Source organism: Tachyglossus aculeatus, chromosome 3 (assembly GCF_015852505.1).
Source record: "Tachyglossus aculeatus isolate mTacAcu1 chromosome 3, mTacAcu1.pri, whole genome shotgun sequence".
In the NCBI taxonomy this organism is placed as follows: domain Eukaryota; kingdom Metazoa; phylum Chordata; class Mammalia; order Monotremata; family Tachyglossidae; genus Tachyglossus; species Tachyglossus aculeatus.
The window spans coordinates 61,189,899-61,205,192 of NC_052068.1; the positions used below are offsets into that span (position 1 = coordinate 61,189,899).

The 15,294-nt window shown below is 44.0% G+C and overlaps 1 protein-coding gene across 2 annotated transcripts in view; it reads right to left on the reverse strand.

The window, feature by feature from the left end:
• Positions 1–15,294, reverse strand: part of DNA2 (DNA replication helicase/nuclease 2) — a 60,523-nt gene that overhangs the window by 8,011 nt on the left and 37,218 nt on the right. For both annotated transcript variants that reach the window (XM_038744216.1, XM_038744215.1), the window contains 10 exons: positions 15,095–15,211; positions 14,901–15,010; positions 14,488–14,597; positions 13,750–13,974; positions 12,179–12,372; positions 7,996–8,085; positions 7,702–7,906; positions 5,432–5,521; positions 2,764–2,946; positions 185–331 (listed from right to left, as the gene is read on the reverse strand). In XM_038744216.1, the coding sequence (XP_038600144.1) occupies positions 185–331; positions 2,764–2,946; positions 5,432–5,521; positions 7,702–7,906; positions 7,996–8,085; positions 12,179–12,372; positions 13,750–13,974; positions 14,488–14,597; positions 14,901–15,010; positions 15,095–15,211 (1,471 nt within the window). The remainder of the gene's footprint in view (positions 1–184; positions 332–2,763; positions 2,947–5,431; positions 5,522–7,701; positions 7,907–7,995; positions 8,086–12,178; positions 12,373–13,749; positions 13,975–14,487; positions 14,598–14,900; positions 15,011–15,094; positions 15,212–15,294) is intronic.

Sequence of the window (15,294 nt, forward strand, 5' to 3'; positions counted from 1 at the left end):
TTCTAGACTGTGGGCCCAGTGTTGGGTAGGGACCGTCTCTATATGTTGCCAACTTGTACTTCCCAAGCGCTTAGTACAGTGCTCTGCACACAGTAAGCGCTCAATAAATACGACTGATTGATTGACAATATATCCAACTGAAAATACCCAGGTGAACACACGTGTCCCCACAAAAAAAGGATATCATTTGTTCTGTCCGTAAATGACAAAGCAACTTCTCCAGAGGAGGGTAGCGGTTCAGAGAAGGCACACAACCCAGCAGGATGAGTTTGTGTTTGGCTCTTGTGATGGCAACATTGAGGCGCCTCCAATCCTTCAACAGATCACCAAGCTGTAACGAGAGGCATAACAGTTACAATAATAATAATTAATAATTACGGTGCTTGTTAATAATAACAATAATAATAATAATGGCATTTATTAAGCGCTTACTATGTGCAAAGCACTGTTCTAAGCGCTGGGGAGGTTACAAGGTGATCAGGTCGTCCCACGGGGGGCTCACAGCCTTCACCCCCATTTTCCAGATGAGGGAACTGAGGCACAGAGAAGTCAAGTGACTTGCCCAAAGTCACACAGCTGACAATTGGCAGAGCCGGGATTTGAACCCGTGACCTCTGACTCCAAAACCTGTGCTCTTTCCACTGAGCCACGCCGGCACTGTTCGAAGTGCTGGGGTAGATACAAGTTAATCAGGTTGGACACAGTCTCTGTCCCACAGTGGGCTCACACTCTTAAACCCCATTTTATTACAGATGAGGTAACCGAGGCACAGAAGTTAAATGACTTGCCCAAGGTCACACAGCGGACAGGTGGTGGAGCCAGGATTAGAACTCATGCCCTTTGGACTCCCAAGCCCACGTTCTAGCCACTACACCACGCTGCTTCTAGGACAACAGAAACTACCCCCGCCCTTTGAAAAATCTAGGTAGCCAGCAGACCCTGCCTCTCATTTCCATTGAATATTGTACAACTGGGTGCAATTGCTGGCATACTTTATTACTTTAAATAATTAATACTTTATCAATTAATCATTTTAATTAATCAATAATATTAATAATTAATAAAAACATTAATTAATATTATTGACTGATTTAATCAATACTTTATTACTATTAATAACAATAGTATTGGTTGATTGCTTACTATCTACCAAGCACTGGGATAAGTGCTGGGGAAGCTACTGTGTGCTCTGCACACAGTAAGCGCTCAATAAATACGATTGATTGATTGATTGATAGCAGATAATCAGATAATAATAATACTAATTATGGTATTTGTTAAGCGCTATGTGCCCGGCACTGTTATAGATACAAAGTAATCGGGTTGTCCCGCGTGGGGCTTACAGTCTTCGGCCTCATTTTACAGATGAGCTAATGGAGGCACCGAGAAGTGAAGTGACTTGCCCAGGGTCACACAGCACACACGGGGCGGAGCCGGGATTAGAACCCATGTCCTCTGACTCTCAAGCCGTCCTCTTAATTAATTAATTAATGATGGCATTTACTAAGCGCTTACTATGTGCAAAGCACTGTTCTAAGCGCTGGAGGGATACAAGGTGATCAGGTTGTCCCACGGGGGTGCTCACAGTCAACCCCCACTTTACAGATGAGGTCACTGAGGCCCAGAGAAGTTAAGTGACTTCATCATCATCATCATCAATCGTATTCATTGAGCGCTTACTGTGTGCAGAGCACTGGACTAAGCGCTTGGGAAGTACAAGCTGGCAACATATAGAGACAGTCCCTCCCCAACAGTGGGCTCACAGTCTAAAAGGGGGAGACAGAGAACAAAACCAAACATACCAACAAAATAAAATAAATAGAATAGATACGTACAAGTAAAATAAATAAACAAATAGAGCAACAAATATGTACAAACATATATATATGTGCAGTGGGGAAGGGAAGGAGGTAAGATGGGGGGGGATGGAGAGGGAGAGGAAGGAAGGGGCTCAGTCTGGGAAGACTTGCCCAAGGTCACACAGCTGACAACTGGCGGAGCCGGGATTTGAACCCACGACCACTGACTCCAAAGCCCGGGCTCTTTCCACTGAGCCACGCTTGCCACTAGGCCAGGCTGCTTCTCTGACCCACACGGGGCTCACAGTCTAGCGGGAGGAAAAAAACAGATTTTTGATGCCCTCCCTCTGCCCATCCGCCAAGCTAGCTCTCTTCCTCCCTTCAAGGCCCTGCTGAGAGCTCACCTCCTCCAGGAGGCCTTCCCACACTGAGCCCCTTCCTTCCTCTCCCCCTCGTACCCCTCTCCATCCCCCCCATCTTACCTCCTTCCCTTCCCCACAGCACCTGTATATATGTATATATGTTTGTACAGATTTATTACTCTATTTATTTATTTTTTTTATTTGTACATACCTATTCTATTTATTTTATTTTGTTAGTATGTTTGGTTTTGTTCTCTGTCTCCCCCTTTTAGACTGTGAGCCCACTGTTGGGTAGGGACTGTCTCTAGATGTTGCCAAGTTGTACTTCCCAAGCGCTTAGTACAGTGCTCTGCACATAGTAAGCGCTCAATGAATACGATTGATGATGATGATGATTTCACAGACAGACTTGCCCAAGGTCACGGCAGGTGAATGGCAGAATTTGCTAGACTCCCACGAGTCCTATGCCCTCTCCCCTAGGCAACGGGAAAGAGAAAACTGCAAACTTCACCATTCAAAAATAGCCCTGTACAACTTCTGAAATGAAACCCAATCAATCAATCAATCGTATTGATTGATGAACCCCAATGTGACGAACTCACAGTTCCATCCTTATTGTTTCTAACAAAAGACACCAGGATGATACTTTTGTCTCTTCCTTGGTATTTGTCCACGGTATTTACTTCCACCATCGCATCGGAGGAGCACATCAACAAATCAGTGATGATCTTCAACTGCTGCCTGTACGGAGCTATGATTCCAATGTCTGAGGGTTTGCATCCAGCCTAAATAGAAAATATCAGAAAATAAGTTCTTGCCAACTCAAGGGCTCATTTATTTTGGTTTCAAATCTGGTAAAACATTGAATCCAATTAGTTGGAGGTCCCCGAGATGTGCCCAAAACTTCAAACTACGTTGTTTCGGCAAAAAAATACGCTTAACCGAGCTTAACGTTTGCTCGTTACTTGTTCCAGAATTTTTACTTCACTATCTCCCATAATGAAACAATCTTTTTTTTTTCCAGGTCACTGATTCTTTCCCCAACTTCCCCTTCGGCATCACTAAAGATTCACGGCATCAGGAATCATCTTCACTCTCTTCTCAGGCAAGTCAGGGCAAAGAGAAATCCCGAGCCCCAGTGGAATTATTGAGGGTCCGAGGGTTCTGCACCCAAAAAGTAAAATGCAGGTGCAATCCCAGTTCTGAACATCCACAATACATAAAATCTGGAGATACATCGTGCGCTAATTGCTGATGTAGCCCAGGACCTGAGCCCGTGCGTCTAATAACTACTGTGAGCCCACTGTTGGGTAGGGACTGTCTCTATATGTTGCCAACTTGTACTTCCCAAGCGCTTAGTACAGTGCTCTGCACACAGTAAGCGCTCCATAAATACGATTGATGATGGAAAAACAAAAATCAATCCCCTTCTTACTGTCTCCTTTCCTCCTGCCACCCGATTCCTGTACTGCCCTGTTCTGAGCATTTGTCTTCTTCCAGACTTTCAATTTGGCCCTTCTCTTGCTTGCCTTTCCTCAACCCCCTTCGTTTACAAAAACAAAACCAAGGAAAAAAACCCCACCAAAACCCCCAAAAATGGATACGATGCTGTATTCCAGAAGCACTGAAAAACTCACCTCTCTTTTTGTTCTCTGTCTCCCCCTTCTAGACTGTGAGCCCGCTGTTGGGTAGGGACTGTCTCTATGTGTTGCCGACTTGTACTTCCCAAGCGCTTAGTACAGTGCTCTGCACACAGTAAGTGCTCAATAAATACGATTGATTGTATTAAATAATTAATAATTGTATTAAATAATTGATTGATTGACTGGAGCAGCAGCAGTGAGCTATCCCTCCTCTGGACTGGAATGCCCTCCCTCCACACACCTGCCAAGCTAGCTCTCTTCCTCCCTTCAAAGCCCTACTGAGAGCTCACCTCCTCCAGGAGGCCTTCCCACACTGAGCCCCCTTTTTCCTCTCCTCCTCCTCCTACCCTACCCCTTTCCCCTCCCCACAGCTCTTGTATAATAATAATAATAATAATAATGGCATTTGTTAAGTGCTTACTATGTGCCAAGCACCATTCTAAGTACTGGGGGGGGGATACAAGGTAATCAGGTTGTCCCACATGGGGCTCACAGTCTTAATCCCCATTTTACAGATGAGGAAACTGAGGCACAGAGAAATGACGTGACTCGCCCAAAGTCACACAAAGTTGACAAGTGGCAGAGCCGGGATTTGAACCCTTGACCTCTGACTCCCAAGCCTGTGCTCTTTCCACGGAGTCACACTGCTTCTCGTGTATATATCTGTACATATTTGTTACTCTATTTTATTTGTACGTATTTACTACTCTATTTTATTAATGATGGGTATATAGCTATAATTCTATTTATTCTGACAGTGCTCTATTTTATTTGTACATATTTACTACTCTATTTTATTAACGATGTGTATATAGCTATAATTCTATTCATTCTGACAGTGCTCTATTTTATTTGTACATATTTACTACTCTATTTTATTAATGATGTGTATATAGCTATAATTCTATTTCTTCTGACAGTACTCTATTTTATTTGTACATAGTTACGACTATTTTATTAATAATGTGTATATAGCTATAATTCTATTTATTCCGACAGTACTCTATTTTATTTGTACGTAGTTACGACTCTATTTTATTAATGATGTGTATATAGCTATAATTCTATTTATTCTGACGGTACTGACACCTGTCTACTTGTTTTGTTTCGTTGTCTGTCTCCCCCTTCTAGACGGTGAGCCCGCTGTTGGGTGGGGACCGTCTCTACATGTTGCCGATTTGCACTTGCCAAGCGCTTAGCAGAGTGCTCTGCACACAGTAAGCGCTCAATAAATACGATAGAATGAATGGAGACATCATCATCAACCGTATTTATTGCATGATTTTTCCCCGTTTCTACTGTTTGGAATTAATATTTGTTTGTCTTCCCCAGTAGATCACAGGCTCCGTGGGGTCAGGGGATTTGTATTTGGCTTCTCATAGACTATCCCAATATAGTCTATTCTGATAGACTATCTGATAGACTACTATCCCACAGTACTACACCTACTGAGTGCTATGTGCTCAATACGTAAGTCAATAAAAACCCCTGATTGAACTAAATTACAAGTATAAGATGATAGCCTCAGAGAATCGGGCCCAGCTGGAGACAGACCAACGCTCTCACCCACAAACGGCATTACTTGCATCCTTAAATACTCATAAACAGAGCGTGCACTTTAAAGTACCTTCAGAAAAATGGAAGTCAGGAAAACGACGAGTTTGGCTTCCGCGAGATTACTGACGCCGCCTTTTTCGGCTTGCTCTGGTGCTGGAATCTAGCAAAGAAAAATCAAAGCCATATAAAAATGAGACTGGGGACATTCTTGTTCGCTGATCATTTTAATTCCGTTATTTTCGGTATAAAGGTTTTTACTTGGATTTCATAGGCACAGAACTGATTTCAAACGGGTGAACCAATCAGGAAATCAATCCAATCGTATTTATTCGGCATTTATTCTTTGTAGAACATCACAATGAGCATATGGGCCATTACAACAGAGCTGGCAGACACAATTCATGCCCTCAAGGAGTTACTGAGATACACACTAAAATAAACATAGGGGGAAGCAACAGTCTTTAAATCACTCAATGCTATTTATTGAGCACTTACTGGATGCAGAGCACTGTACTAAGCGCTTAGTACTGTACTAAGAAATGTCCATAAGTGCTACCGGGGTGGGGGTTGAGCATCTAAGCGCTTAGGTGACCCAGAAGAGAAGCAGCAATAGGGGACGGAAGCGCAGGGGGACGGGAGGGAGAACAGGATTTGGAAAACGAGAGATTAATCAGGGAAGGTCCCCTGGAGGAGATGTGATCCCAGAAGGACATGGAAGATGCTGTGTGACTCTGGGCAAGTCACTTAACTTCTCTGTGCCTCAGTGACCTCATCTGTAAAATGGGGATTAAGACTGGGAGCCCCCTGCAACCTGATCACCTTGTAACCTCCCCAGGCTTAGAACAGTGCTTTGCGCATCGTGAGCGCTTAATAAAGGCCGTCATTATTATTATTATGGGGAGAGAATTGTTCTGGAAAGTCGGCAGTGAGAGAAGCAGGGGACAGAGGAAGTGGAGCAAAGCATGAGAGCTGTGGTGTAGTGGGAGAGAAGTGAGGATTAGGATTCATTCAATCGTATTTATTGAGCGCTTACTGTGTGCAAAGCACTGTACTAAGTGCTTGGGAAATACACGTTGGCAACATATAGAGACGGTCCCTACCCAACAACGGGCTCACAGTCTAGAAGGGGGAGACAGACAACAAAACAAAACATGTGGTCGGGTGTCAAGTCATCAGAATAAATAGAGGTGAAGCTAGATGCACATCATTGACAAAATAAATAGAATAGTAAATATGTACAAGTAAAATAAATAGAGTAATAAAGTGCTGTGGGGAGGGGAAGGAGGTAGGGCAGGGGGGGATGGGGAAGGGGAGAGGAAAAAGGGGGCTCAGTGTGGGAAGGCCTCCTGGAGGAGGTGAGCTCTCAGTAGGGCTTTGAAGGGAGGAAGAGAGCGAGCTTGGCGGATGTGCGGAGGGAGGGCATTCCGGGCCAGAGGGAGAGAACTGTGTGAGGGTCTTCAAGCCAGTGGTCAGCAGTCTCTCCTCGAGGCGAGAAAGACAGCTCTTGAGGAGTAACGGGTTCTAATCCCAGCTCCGCCACTTGTCTGCTGTGGGACCTTGGGCAAGTCCCTTCACTTCTCCATGCCTCAGCTCCCTCATCTGTAAAATGGGGATTGAGACTGTGAGCCCCATATGGGACAGGGACTATGTCCAACCCGAGTTGCTTGTATCCACCCCAGCACTTAGTACAGTGCCTGGCACACAGTAAGTGCTTAACAAATGCCACAATTATTATTACTAGGAGTGGACTGGAGAGGGGGGAGACTGGAGGCGGGGAGGTCAATAAGGAGGCTGATGCAGTAGTCAAATAGAAATTCGACAGTGCTAGGACCAAAAGGGGTGGCAGTTGGGATGGCGAGTTCCTGGAGGTTTTGTCTTAGAGTATAAACTACAAATAGGCAGGCAAAATGTCGCTTCTTTATTCTGTATTTCCCAAATGCCTAGTACAGTGCACCGCATCAAGTGAGCAATCAATAAATACTACTTCTTCCTCTGTATTACTCTTTCTTCCAAAATCTATTCTACCTCCAATCAATATTTACTGAGCACTTACTGTGTGCACAGCACTGTACTAAGCGCTTCGGAGAGTACACTATAACAGAGTTGGTAGACACATTCCCTGCCTACCGAAAACTGCCATCTGATAAACCCTGAGTTTCCTTGTTGGGTAACATTAGGAAAAAGACCAGTGCCCCCAAAATGTCACTCTGCCATGTCAGAGACGTATCTCTTTGTACCTTCAAAGAGTTACACTGTACTGAACATCTACACTAAAAGATAACAAGTGCAAATCATAAGAATGTGAAGGGATGGTTTAAAAATGGTCCCTTAAACCCTTACCTTCTCCGTGTTAAGAAAACAGACAGAGTTGTTTGGCTCAAAGACGCCTTTCAACCATAAGGTTTCGGAATAATCCGCATAGAGTTCCAGGTTCAGCTTTACATCTTGAAACTTCGGTAGGGTAACGACGGCTTTGGCCACTTTCTCTGATCCACACTCCAGCTTGCCCTCATACACCAGTTTATTACTTAGGGACATAATTTTACTAAAAGATAAAGAGGACAATTGCTAGGTTTGATAGATGATTAAGAAAACATACAAAAATTCAAGTGTAACTGAATGTGTTGCAAATACCTGTTCATTCTGTACTGCACAGTTAACTGCACGACAGCCTTCTTGTTCTGCTCCAACCTCTTAAACAAACTTTCACTCATGCCAAGGTCTCTGTCACCAAATTAAACGAGTAAATTAGGACATTAAGGCATTCATTCATTCAATCAAGTCAATGGTATTTATGAAAGGCTTTCTGTAAGTACTGTACTGAGCATTTGGGAAAGTTAAAATTCAATCAAATCAATGGTATTTATGAAAGGCTTACTGTAAGTAGAGTACTGTACTGAGCAGTTGGGAAAGTTTAAATAGTGCTTTGCACATAGTAAATGCCATCATTATTATTATTATTATTACGATTCAACAGCAACTAAATGCGATCCCTGCCCACAAGGAGCTTACAGTCTACAGGGGGAGAGAGATATTCAAATAGATTAGGGATAGGGGAGTAAACGACTATTTACATAAATATTAGGAGGCTGGGGTGAATAACAAAATACTTAAGGGGTACACAGCTGAGGTTACAGTCGATGGAGAGGGGAGGGCCTACAGAGGAAATAAAGGGCTTAGCCCCGGAAAGACCTCTTGGAGGAAATGTGATTTTAGGAGGGTTTTGAAAGTGGGGCGATTGGAGAAGACTGTCATCATCATCATCATCATCATCAATCGTATTTATTGAGCGCTTACTGTGTGCAGAGCACTGTCAGCTCTGAAGTGGGAGAGAGTTACAGGCCCAAGGGAGAACTTGGACACAGGGTTGGTGGCAGGATAGATGAGACTGAGGTACAGGAAAGTAAGTTGGTGTTAGGGGAGTAGAGTGTGTGGGAAATCAGTTAAGCAAGAGAGGAGGGAGAGAGATAACAGTGCCTTAAAGTCAATGGCCAACAGGTTTCTGTTTGAGGTAAGGGTGGATGAGTGGGAAGGTTTCTGGATGGAGAAGAGCGAGTGGGATTCTACAGTTGTTGTGAAAATAGAATCGACAGGATTTCGTGACAGATTGACTGTGAGGGTTGAATGAGAGAGGGATGAGTGGAGCATAATGCCGAGGTCATGGGCTTCGGATGGAAAGAGGAGCTCCGTTTTGGACATGATACATTTGATACGGCAGCAGGATATCCAAGTAGAGATGCCCTCGAGGCAAGAGGAAATGGGAAACTGCGGAGGAGGAGAGAGGTGAGGGTTGGAGTGGTAGGTTTGGGCATCATCTGCACAGAGATGGTAACTGAAAGCATGGAGGCAGATTAACTGTCCAAGGGAGTGGGGCGAGAGGGAGAATAGAATGGGAACCAGAACTGACTCTTGAGGACCCCCATAGTCAGAGGGTGGGAGTCAGAAGAGGGGCCTACTTAAAAGACTGAGAAAGAATGGGTCAGAGAGATGTGAGCCCACCTTTTAGACTGTGAGCCCACTGTTGGGTAGGGACTGTCTCTATATGTTGCCAGCTTGTACTTCCCAAGCGCTTAGTACAGTGCTCTGCACACAGTAAGCGCTCAATAAATACGATTGATTGATTGATTGATAAGAGGAGAATGGGAAGAAGACGGTTTCAATGAAGCTAAGATTACATAATCTTTCCAGAAGGGGATGATCCACAGTGTCATCATCATCAATCGTATTTATTGAGCGCTCACTATGTGCAGAGCACTGTACTAAGCGCTTGGGAAGTACAAATTGGCAACATATAGAGACAGTCCCTACCCAACAGTGGGCTCACAGTCTAAAAGGGGGAGACAGAGAACAAAACCAAACATACTAACAAAATAAAATAAATAGGATAGATATGTACAAGTAAAATAAATAAATAAATAGAGTAATAAATATGTACAAACATATAGACATATATATAGGTGCTGTGGGGAAGGGAAGGAGGTAAGATGGGGGGATGGAGAGGGTGACGAGGGGGAGAGGGGGACGAGGGGGAGAGGAAGGAAGGGGCTCAGTGTGGGAAGGCCTCCTGGAGGAGGTGAGCTCTCAGCAGGGCCTTGAAGGGAGGAAGAGAGCGAGCTTGGCGGATGGGCAAAGGGAGAAAGCAGTGTTCTAAGCGCTGGGGGGGAAACAAGGTGATCAGGTTGCCCCATGTGGGGCTCACAGTCTTCATCCCCATTTTATAGATGAGGTAACTGGGGCTCAGAGAAGTGATTTGCCCAAGGTCACACAGCAGACGTGTGGCGGAGGCGGGATTCGAACCCATGATCTCTGACTCCCAAGCTCAGGTTCTTTCCACTGAGCCACGCTGCTTCTGCATGCTGTCGCAGAGAGTAGAAAGCTCGAGGAAGCCTAGGAAGGAAATCCTTGAAGAGAAGCATATCTCTTTCATGCTGATCACTAAATCCTGTCGGTCCCACCTTTACAACATCGCTAAAATCCGCCCTTTCCTCTCCACCCAAACTGCTACCACATTAAAACAATCACTCATCCTATCCCACCTGGATTAGCATGATTTAATGGAAAGAGCCGGGGCTCGGGAGTCAGGGGTCATGGGTTCTAATCCTGGCTCTGCCGGCTCTTGGGCAAGTCACTTAGCTTCTCTGTGCTTCAGTCACCTCATCTGTAAAATGGGGATTAAGACTGTGAGCCCCACGTGGAACAACCTGATCACCTTGTATCCCCCCCAATGCTTAGAACAGTGCTTGGCACATAGTAAGCGCTTGACAAATACCATTATTATTATTATCAGCTCCTTGCTGACCTCCCAGCCTCCTGCCTCTCCCCACCCCAGCCCATGTTTCACTCTGCTGCCCGGATCTCTTTTCTACAAAAACGTTCAGGACACACCACCTCGCTCCTCAAAAACTCCAGTGGTTGCCCATCCACCTCCGAAACAAACAAAAACTCCTCACCACTGGATTTACGGCACTCAATCACTTTGCCCCCTCCTACTTCACCTCGCTACTGTCCAACTACAACACAGCCCGCACACTCGCACAATCTCGCCGCCGACCCCTCGCCCGCATCCTGCCTCTGGCCTAAGATGCCCTCCCTCCTCAAATCCGACTCTTCCCGCCTCTTCAAAGGCATACTGAAGGCACATCTCCTCCAGGAGGCCTTCCCTGACTAAGCCTCCCCTTTCTTCTTCTCCCACTCCCTTCCCCGACTCCAGTAAATCCTGGAGAAGAGGGATGGGCGGGCTCGGGAGCGGGCAGGATAAGGCCTCCGGTCCTGGGAGTAGGGTGGCAGGGTGGCAGTGCGCCTGCGCGGGACCCGCCCCATGTGGAGATCATTCATTCATTCAATCATATTTATTGAGCGCTTACTGTGTGCGGAGCACTGGACTAAGCACTTGGGAAGTACAAGTTGGCAACATATAGAGACGGTCCCTACCCAACAGTGCGCTCACAGGCTACAAGATCGAGGAAGGGACTGGATAATAGTAATAGTAATGATAATATTGATGGTATTGAAGCGCTTACTATGTGCCCAGCACTGTTCTCAGCGCTGGGGAGATACAGGACCATATCTGTATGTTGCCAACTTGTACTTCCCAAGCGCTTAGTACAGCGCTCTGCACACAGTAAGCGCTCAATAAATACAAATTAATGAATGAATCATCATCATCATCAATCGTATTTATTGAGCGCTTACTATGTGCAGACCACTGGACTAAGCGCTTGGGAAGTACAAATTGGCAACATATAGAGACAGTCCCTACCCAACAGTGGGCTCACAGTCTAAAAGGGGGAGACAGAACAAAACCAAACATACTAACAAAATAAAATAAATAGAATAGATATGTACAAATAAAATAAATAGAGTAATAAATATGTACAAGCATATATACATATATACAGGTGCTGTGGGGAAGGGAAGGAGGTAAGATGGGGGGATGGAGAGGGGGACGAGGGGGAGGAATGAATGAATGACTTGCTCCCTTTGTTCTTCCCCCCTCCCACCTGCACAGCACTTGATGATGATGATGGCATTTGTTAAGCGCTTACTATGTGCCAACCATTGTTCTAAGCCCTGGGGAGGATACAAGGTGATCAGGTTGTCCCACATGGGGCTCAAAGTTGTGTACAAATTTGTCATTTATTTAATGTCTGTCTCACCCAGCCCTCTTGACTGCAAACTCATTGTGAGAAGGGAAAGTGTCTATTTCCCATTATACTATCCTCTCCGAAGCGCTTAGTACAGTGCTCTGCACACAGTAAGTGCTCGAGAACTGCGAATGAATGGATGAGTCAAGGGCCGTTGACAACGCTCCTCTCACCTGGCTTCACTGTTCAGCACAAGCGGAGGAAGCTGTTGATGGTCTCCCACTAACACGAACCTCGCAGAAAAGAAGAGGGGGCCCAGACAGATGGGTTGGCTGATTTGTGATGCCTCATCCACGATGCAGAAATCAAACCGTTTCCGGGTGAAGAGAGGATGGTTTACTCCCATGCACGTTGTGGCGACTACAGGCTGAAAAGAAAAAGGTCACTTTTGGGATTTGACCGAGCAGTAATCTTCATCCTGGACTAAAGTTACCAAAGCAAGATAGCAGTATTTTTCTAGGCCCCTGACAACTGGAATAGATGCATTATAAATAATGAATATGCCTAAACCCTACAGGCTAAACATGCTTCAAAACTTAAGACTCAGCAAGCCTGGCAAAATAATAATAATAATGATAATAATAATAATGGCATTTGTTAAGCGCTTACTATGTGCAAAGCACTGTTCTAAGTGCTGGGGAGGACACAAGGTGATCAGGTTGTTCCACGTGGGGCTCACAGTTGTGTACAAATCTGTCATTTATTTAATGTCTGTCTCCCCCCGCCCGCTAGACTGTAAACTCATTGTGAGGAGGAAAGGTGTCTATTTCCCATCATACTATCCTCTCCCAAGTGCTGTTCTTTAATCCCTTTTAAAGATTGATTTAATTAATTTAATTAATTAAGACTGTTCTTCATCCCCATTTTACAGATGAGGGAACTGAGGCCCAGAGAAGTTAAGTGACTTGCCCAAAAGTCACACAGCTGACCCCTGGCAGAGCCGGGATTTGAACCCATGACCTTTAACTCGCAAGCCTGCGCTCTTTCCCCTGAGCCACGCTGCTTCTGGGAAATGAAGTGTTTCCCAGACAGGTTGGGTTAATCCTACTCAGCCAACGGGGCGCTTCCAATCGTAAACCGGAGCACACTCTGGGAAGTACATCCAAAACAAGGCTAGGGGGATTTCTAAGATTCCTAAAAGATAAGTGGAAAGAACGCCAGACCTGGAATTAGGAGACAAGGGTTCTAGTCCTGGCAATGCTACTTGACTGATGTATGGCTGCGGGCAAGTCGTTTAATTCGGCTCTGCCTCAGTTCCCTCATCTCTAAAATCCAATCGCTCGGGACAGGGGCACTGTACTAAGTGCTTGGGAGAGTACAATACAGTAGGAAGACCTGATCTCTTAAAATGGTAATGAAATGCCTGTTCTAGCTCCTCCTTAGATTCAGCGCTTGGAGGATAGTGACTTTAGACAATCTAATTTAATCCTCTATCACTCCCAGGACTTAGCACAGTGCTTACCCTAATAAGTACTTAATCAATATCATTATTATTTAGTAAATCCTCGGATGTATTAGGAATTAGCCGACGGGTTCAGTGTGACGCATCACCTACTAATATATGATCAAAATGACCAAGTATAAAAATTCAGAGAAAAGTTTAAGACAGTCCTTTCAGAAGCTGACAATCAGAACGAAAGAAGATAAAGCACAGATATAGTCACAGAATAAACTCCTTTACACTACTCATTTTCAGCATAGCAATGTCAGCACTATTTTACATAAAACATATCATTACACTTACTTGACTATTATAGAGCTCCTCCAGACTAGCTAGAGATTGAATTGATTTCGATCTACAAATCTCTTCCTCTGTAAATTTCTGGATGTCTGGGTGAACCTTCTGAGCTCTTCCCAAGCGCAGAAATCCAACTTTAAATTTGGCTAATTTTAAAAGGATGTTGTCAACAGCGGAGTGTGTGTAACTTGTCAGTAAAACACTGAAGCCACAGGCATAAAGAATCCTTACCTAACGGGTAGAAGAAAATAAACAGGGCATTACCTTGAATTTCAGATGCATTTTCAACAATCTGGCATTTTGGAAAAGCTAACAAAGCAGAAAAGAGCTCGGAGCCCAATATCCTGTTTTTTCCATTACAAAGTTAAACTATTTAACAAAGATTACACAATATTTCCAGTGGGTTAGGGTTCAGAATGCTTCCAGGATTTCTGAGTATTTTATTGACTTGAGTTTTTTTGGGGTAATCAAGAAAGAGAAACCTCCTTATAGGAGTTACCCAACATGCGATTAGAAGAGTAAAATGTGTAACAACTTAAATTAGAAGAGATGGTATTAGTTCACAATACCATCGATAGATTCACAATTCAGCTTTAATGACGTCAACGATAGCATTATATTATGATTCAAATAAACAATATGAAAACTACAATTTCAACTCAGTACATTTAATGGCCAAACTTCTGAACAGCAGCTGACATAGATATTAGACTTCCAAGAAAAAATATAATTTTATGACCATACCAGAGCACATATTGTAGTAGTTTTCCCTGTTCCAGGCATGCCCACAATGAGCGTGTAGTCTTTTGAAAGCAGCACGTGTTTCATTGCTTGCCTTTGAGGCTTATTCAGACCTAAAATTGAAAAAAAAAAAGCAAAATGGTAAAAGTAATAATATTAATAAGTCAACCAAGAGTTTGTCTTTTCAAGGACTCTGACTAAATATATGTACCAGTTAATTTCCCTTTAACAAAAGGAAGCTGGAATTAAAATCTAAAAGGAGGTGTACAAACTAAGGTTTTTTTTGGTGAGGAAAAGGATAATAATATCGGTTAAGGGACTGCATTTGAAATGGATTCCAGCATCAGAAAAGAGACACTTTAGCCTTTTTTTTAAAGAAACTAAGATTATTCAAAAGCAGTGGGTATAGCTAGTACCTTTTAAAATAGTAGCAACTCTGTCTTTTGCTTCAGGAGGAAGTACAGAACTCAAATACTGAACGAACTGTGGTTCACGAAAATCAATTATTAAATCACGAAGCTTTTCACTGTTGGGGGGGAAAAGGAGAAATGACTTCAGACGGTGTTTGCAGACAGGCAATTTAAGTTTAAAGTAACTCATCACAACAAACCTAGCAGTAGAGTTTTCCATCAACTTAGAAAGGTTTCCCAGTGGAGTTTCTATCCCGCCAGTTCCTTCTTCATGATCCAGTCTAAACAAAGTGTCCGCTGGGAGCTTTGATAAGTTCCTGAAACAAAGTAAAATAGGTAAATAAGTAAACAGCTTTTTATTTGGGATGCAGCGTGCACGGAATTTTTCAATGCTTGCTGA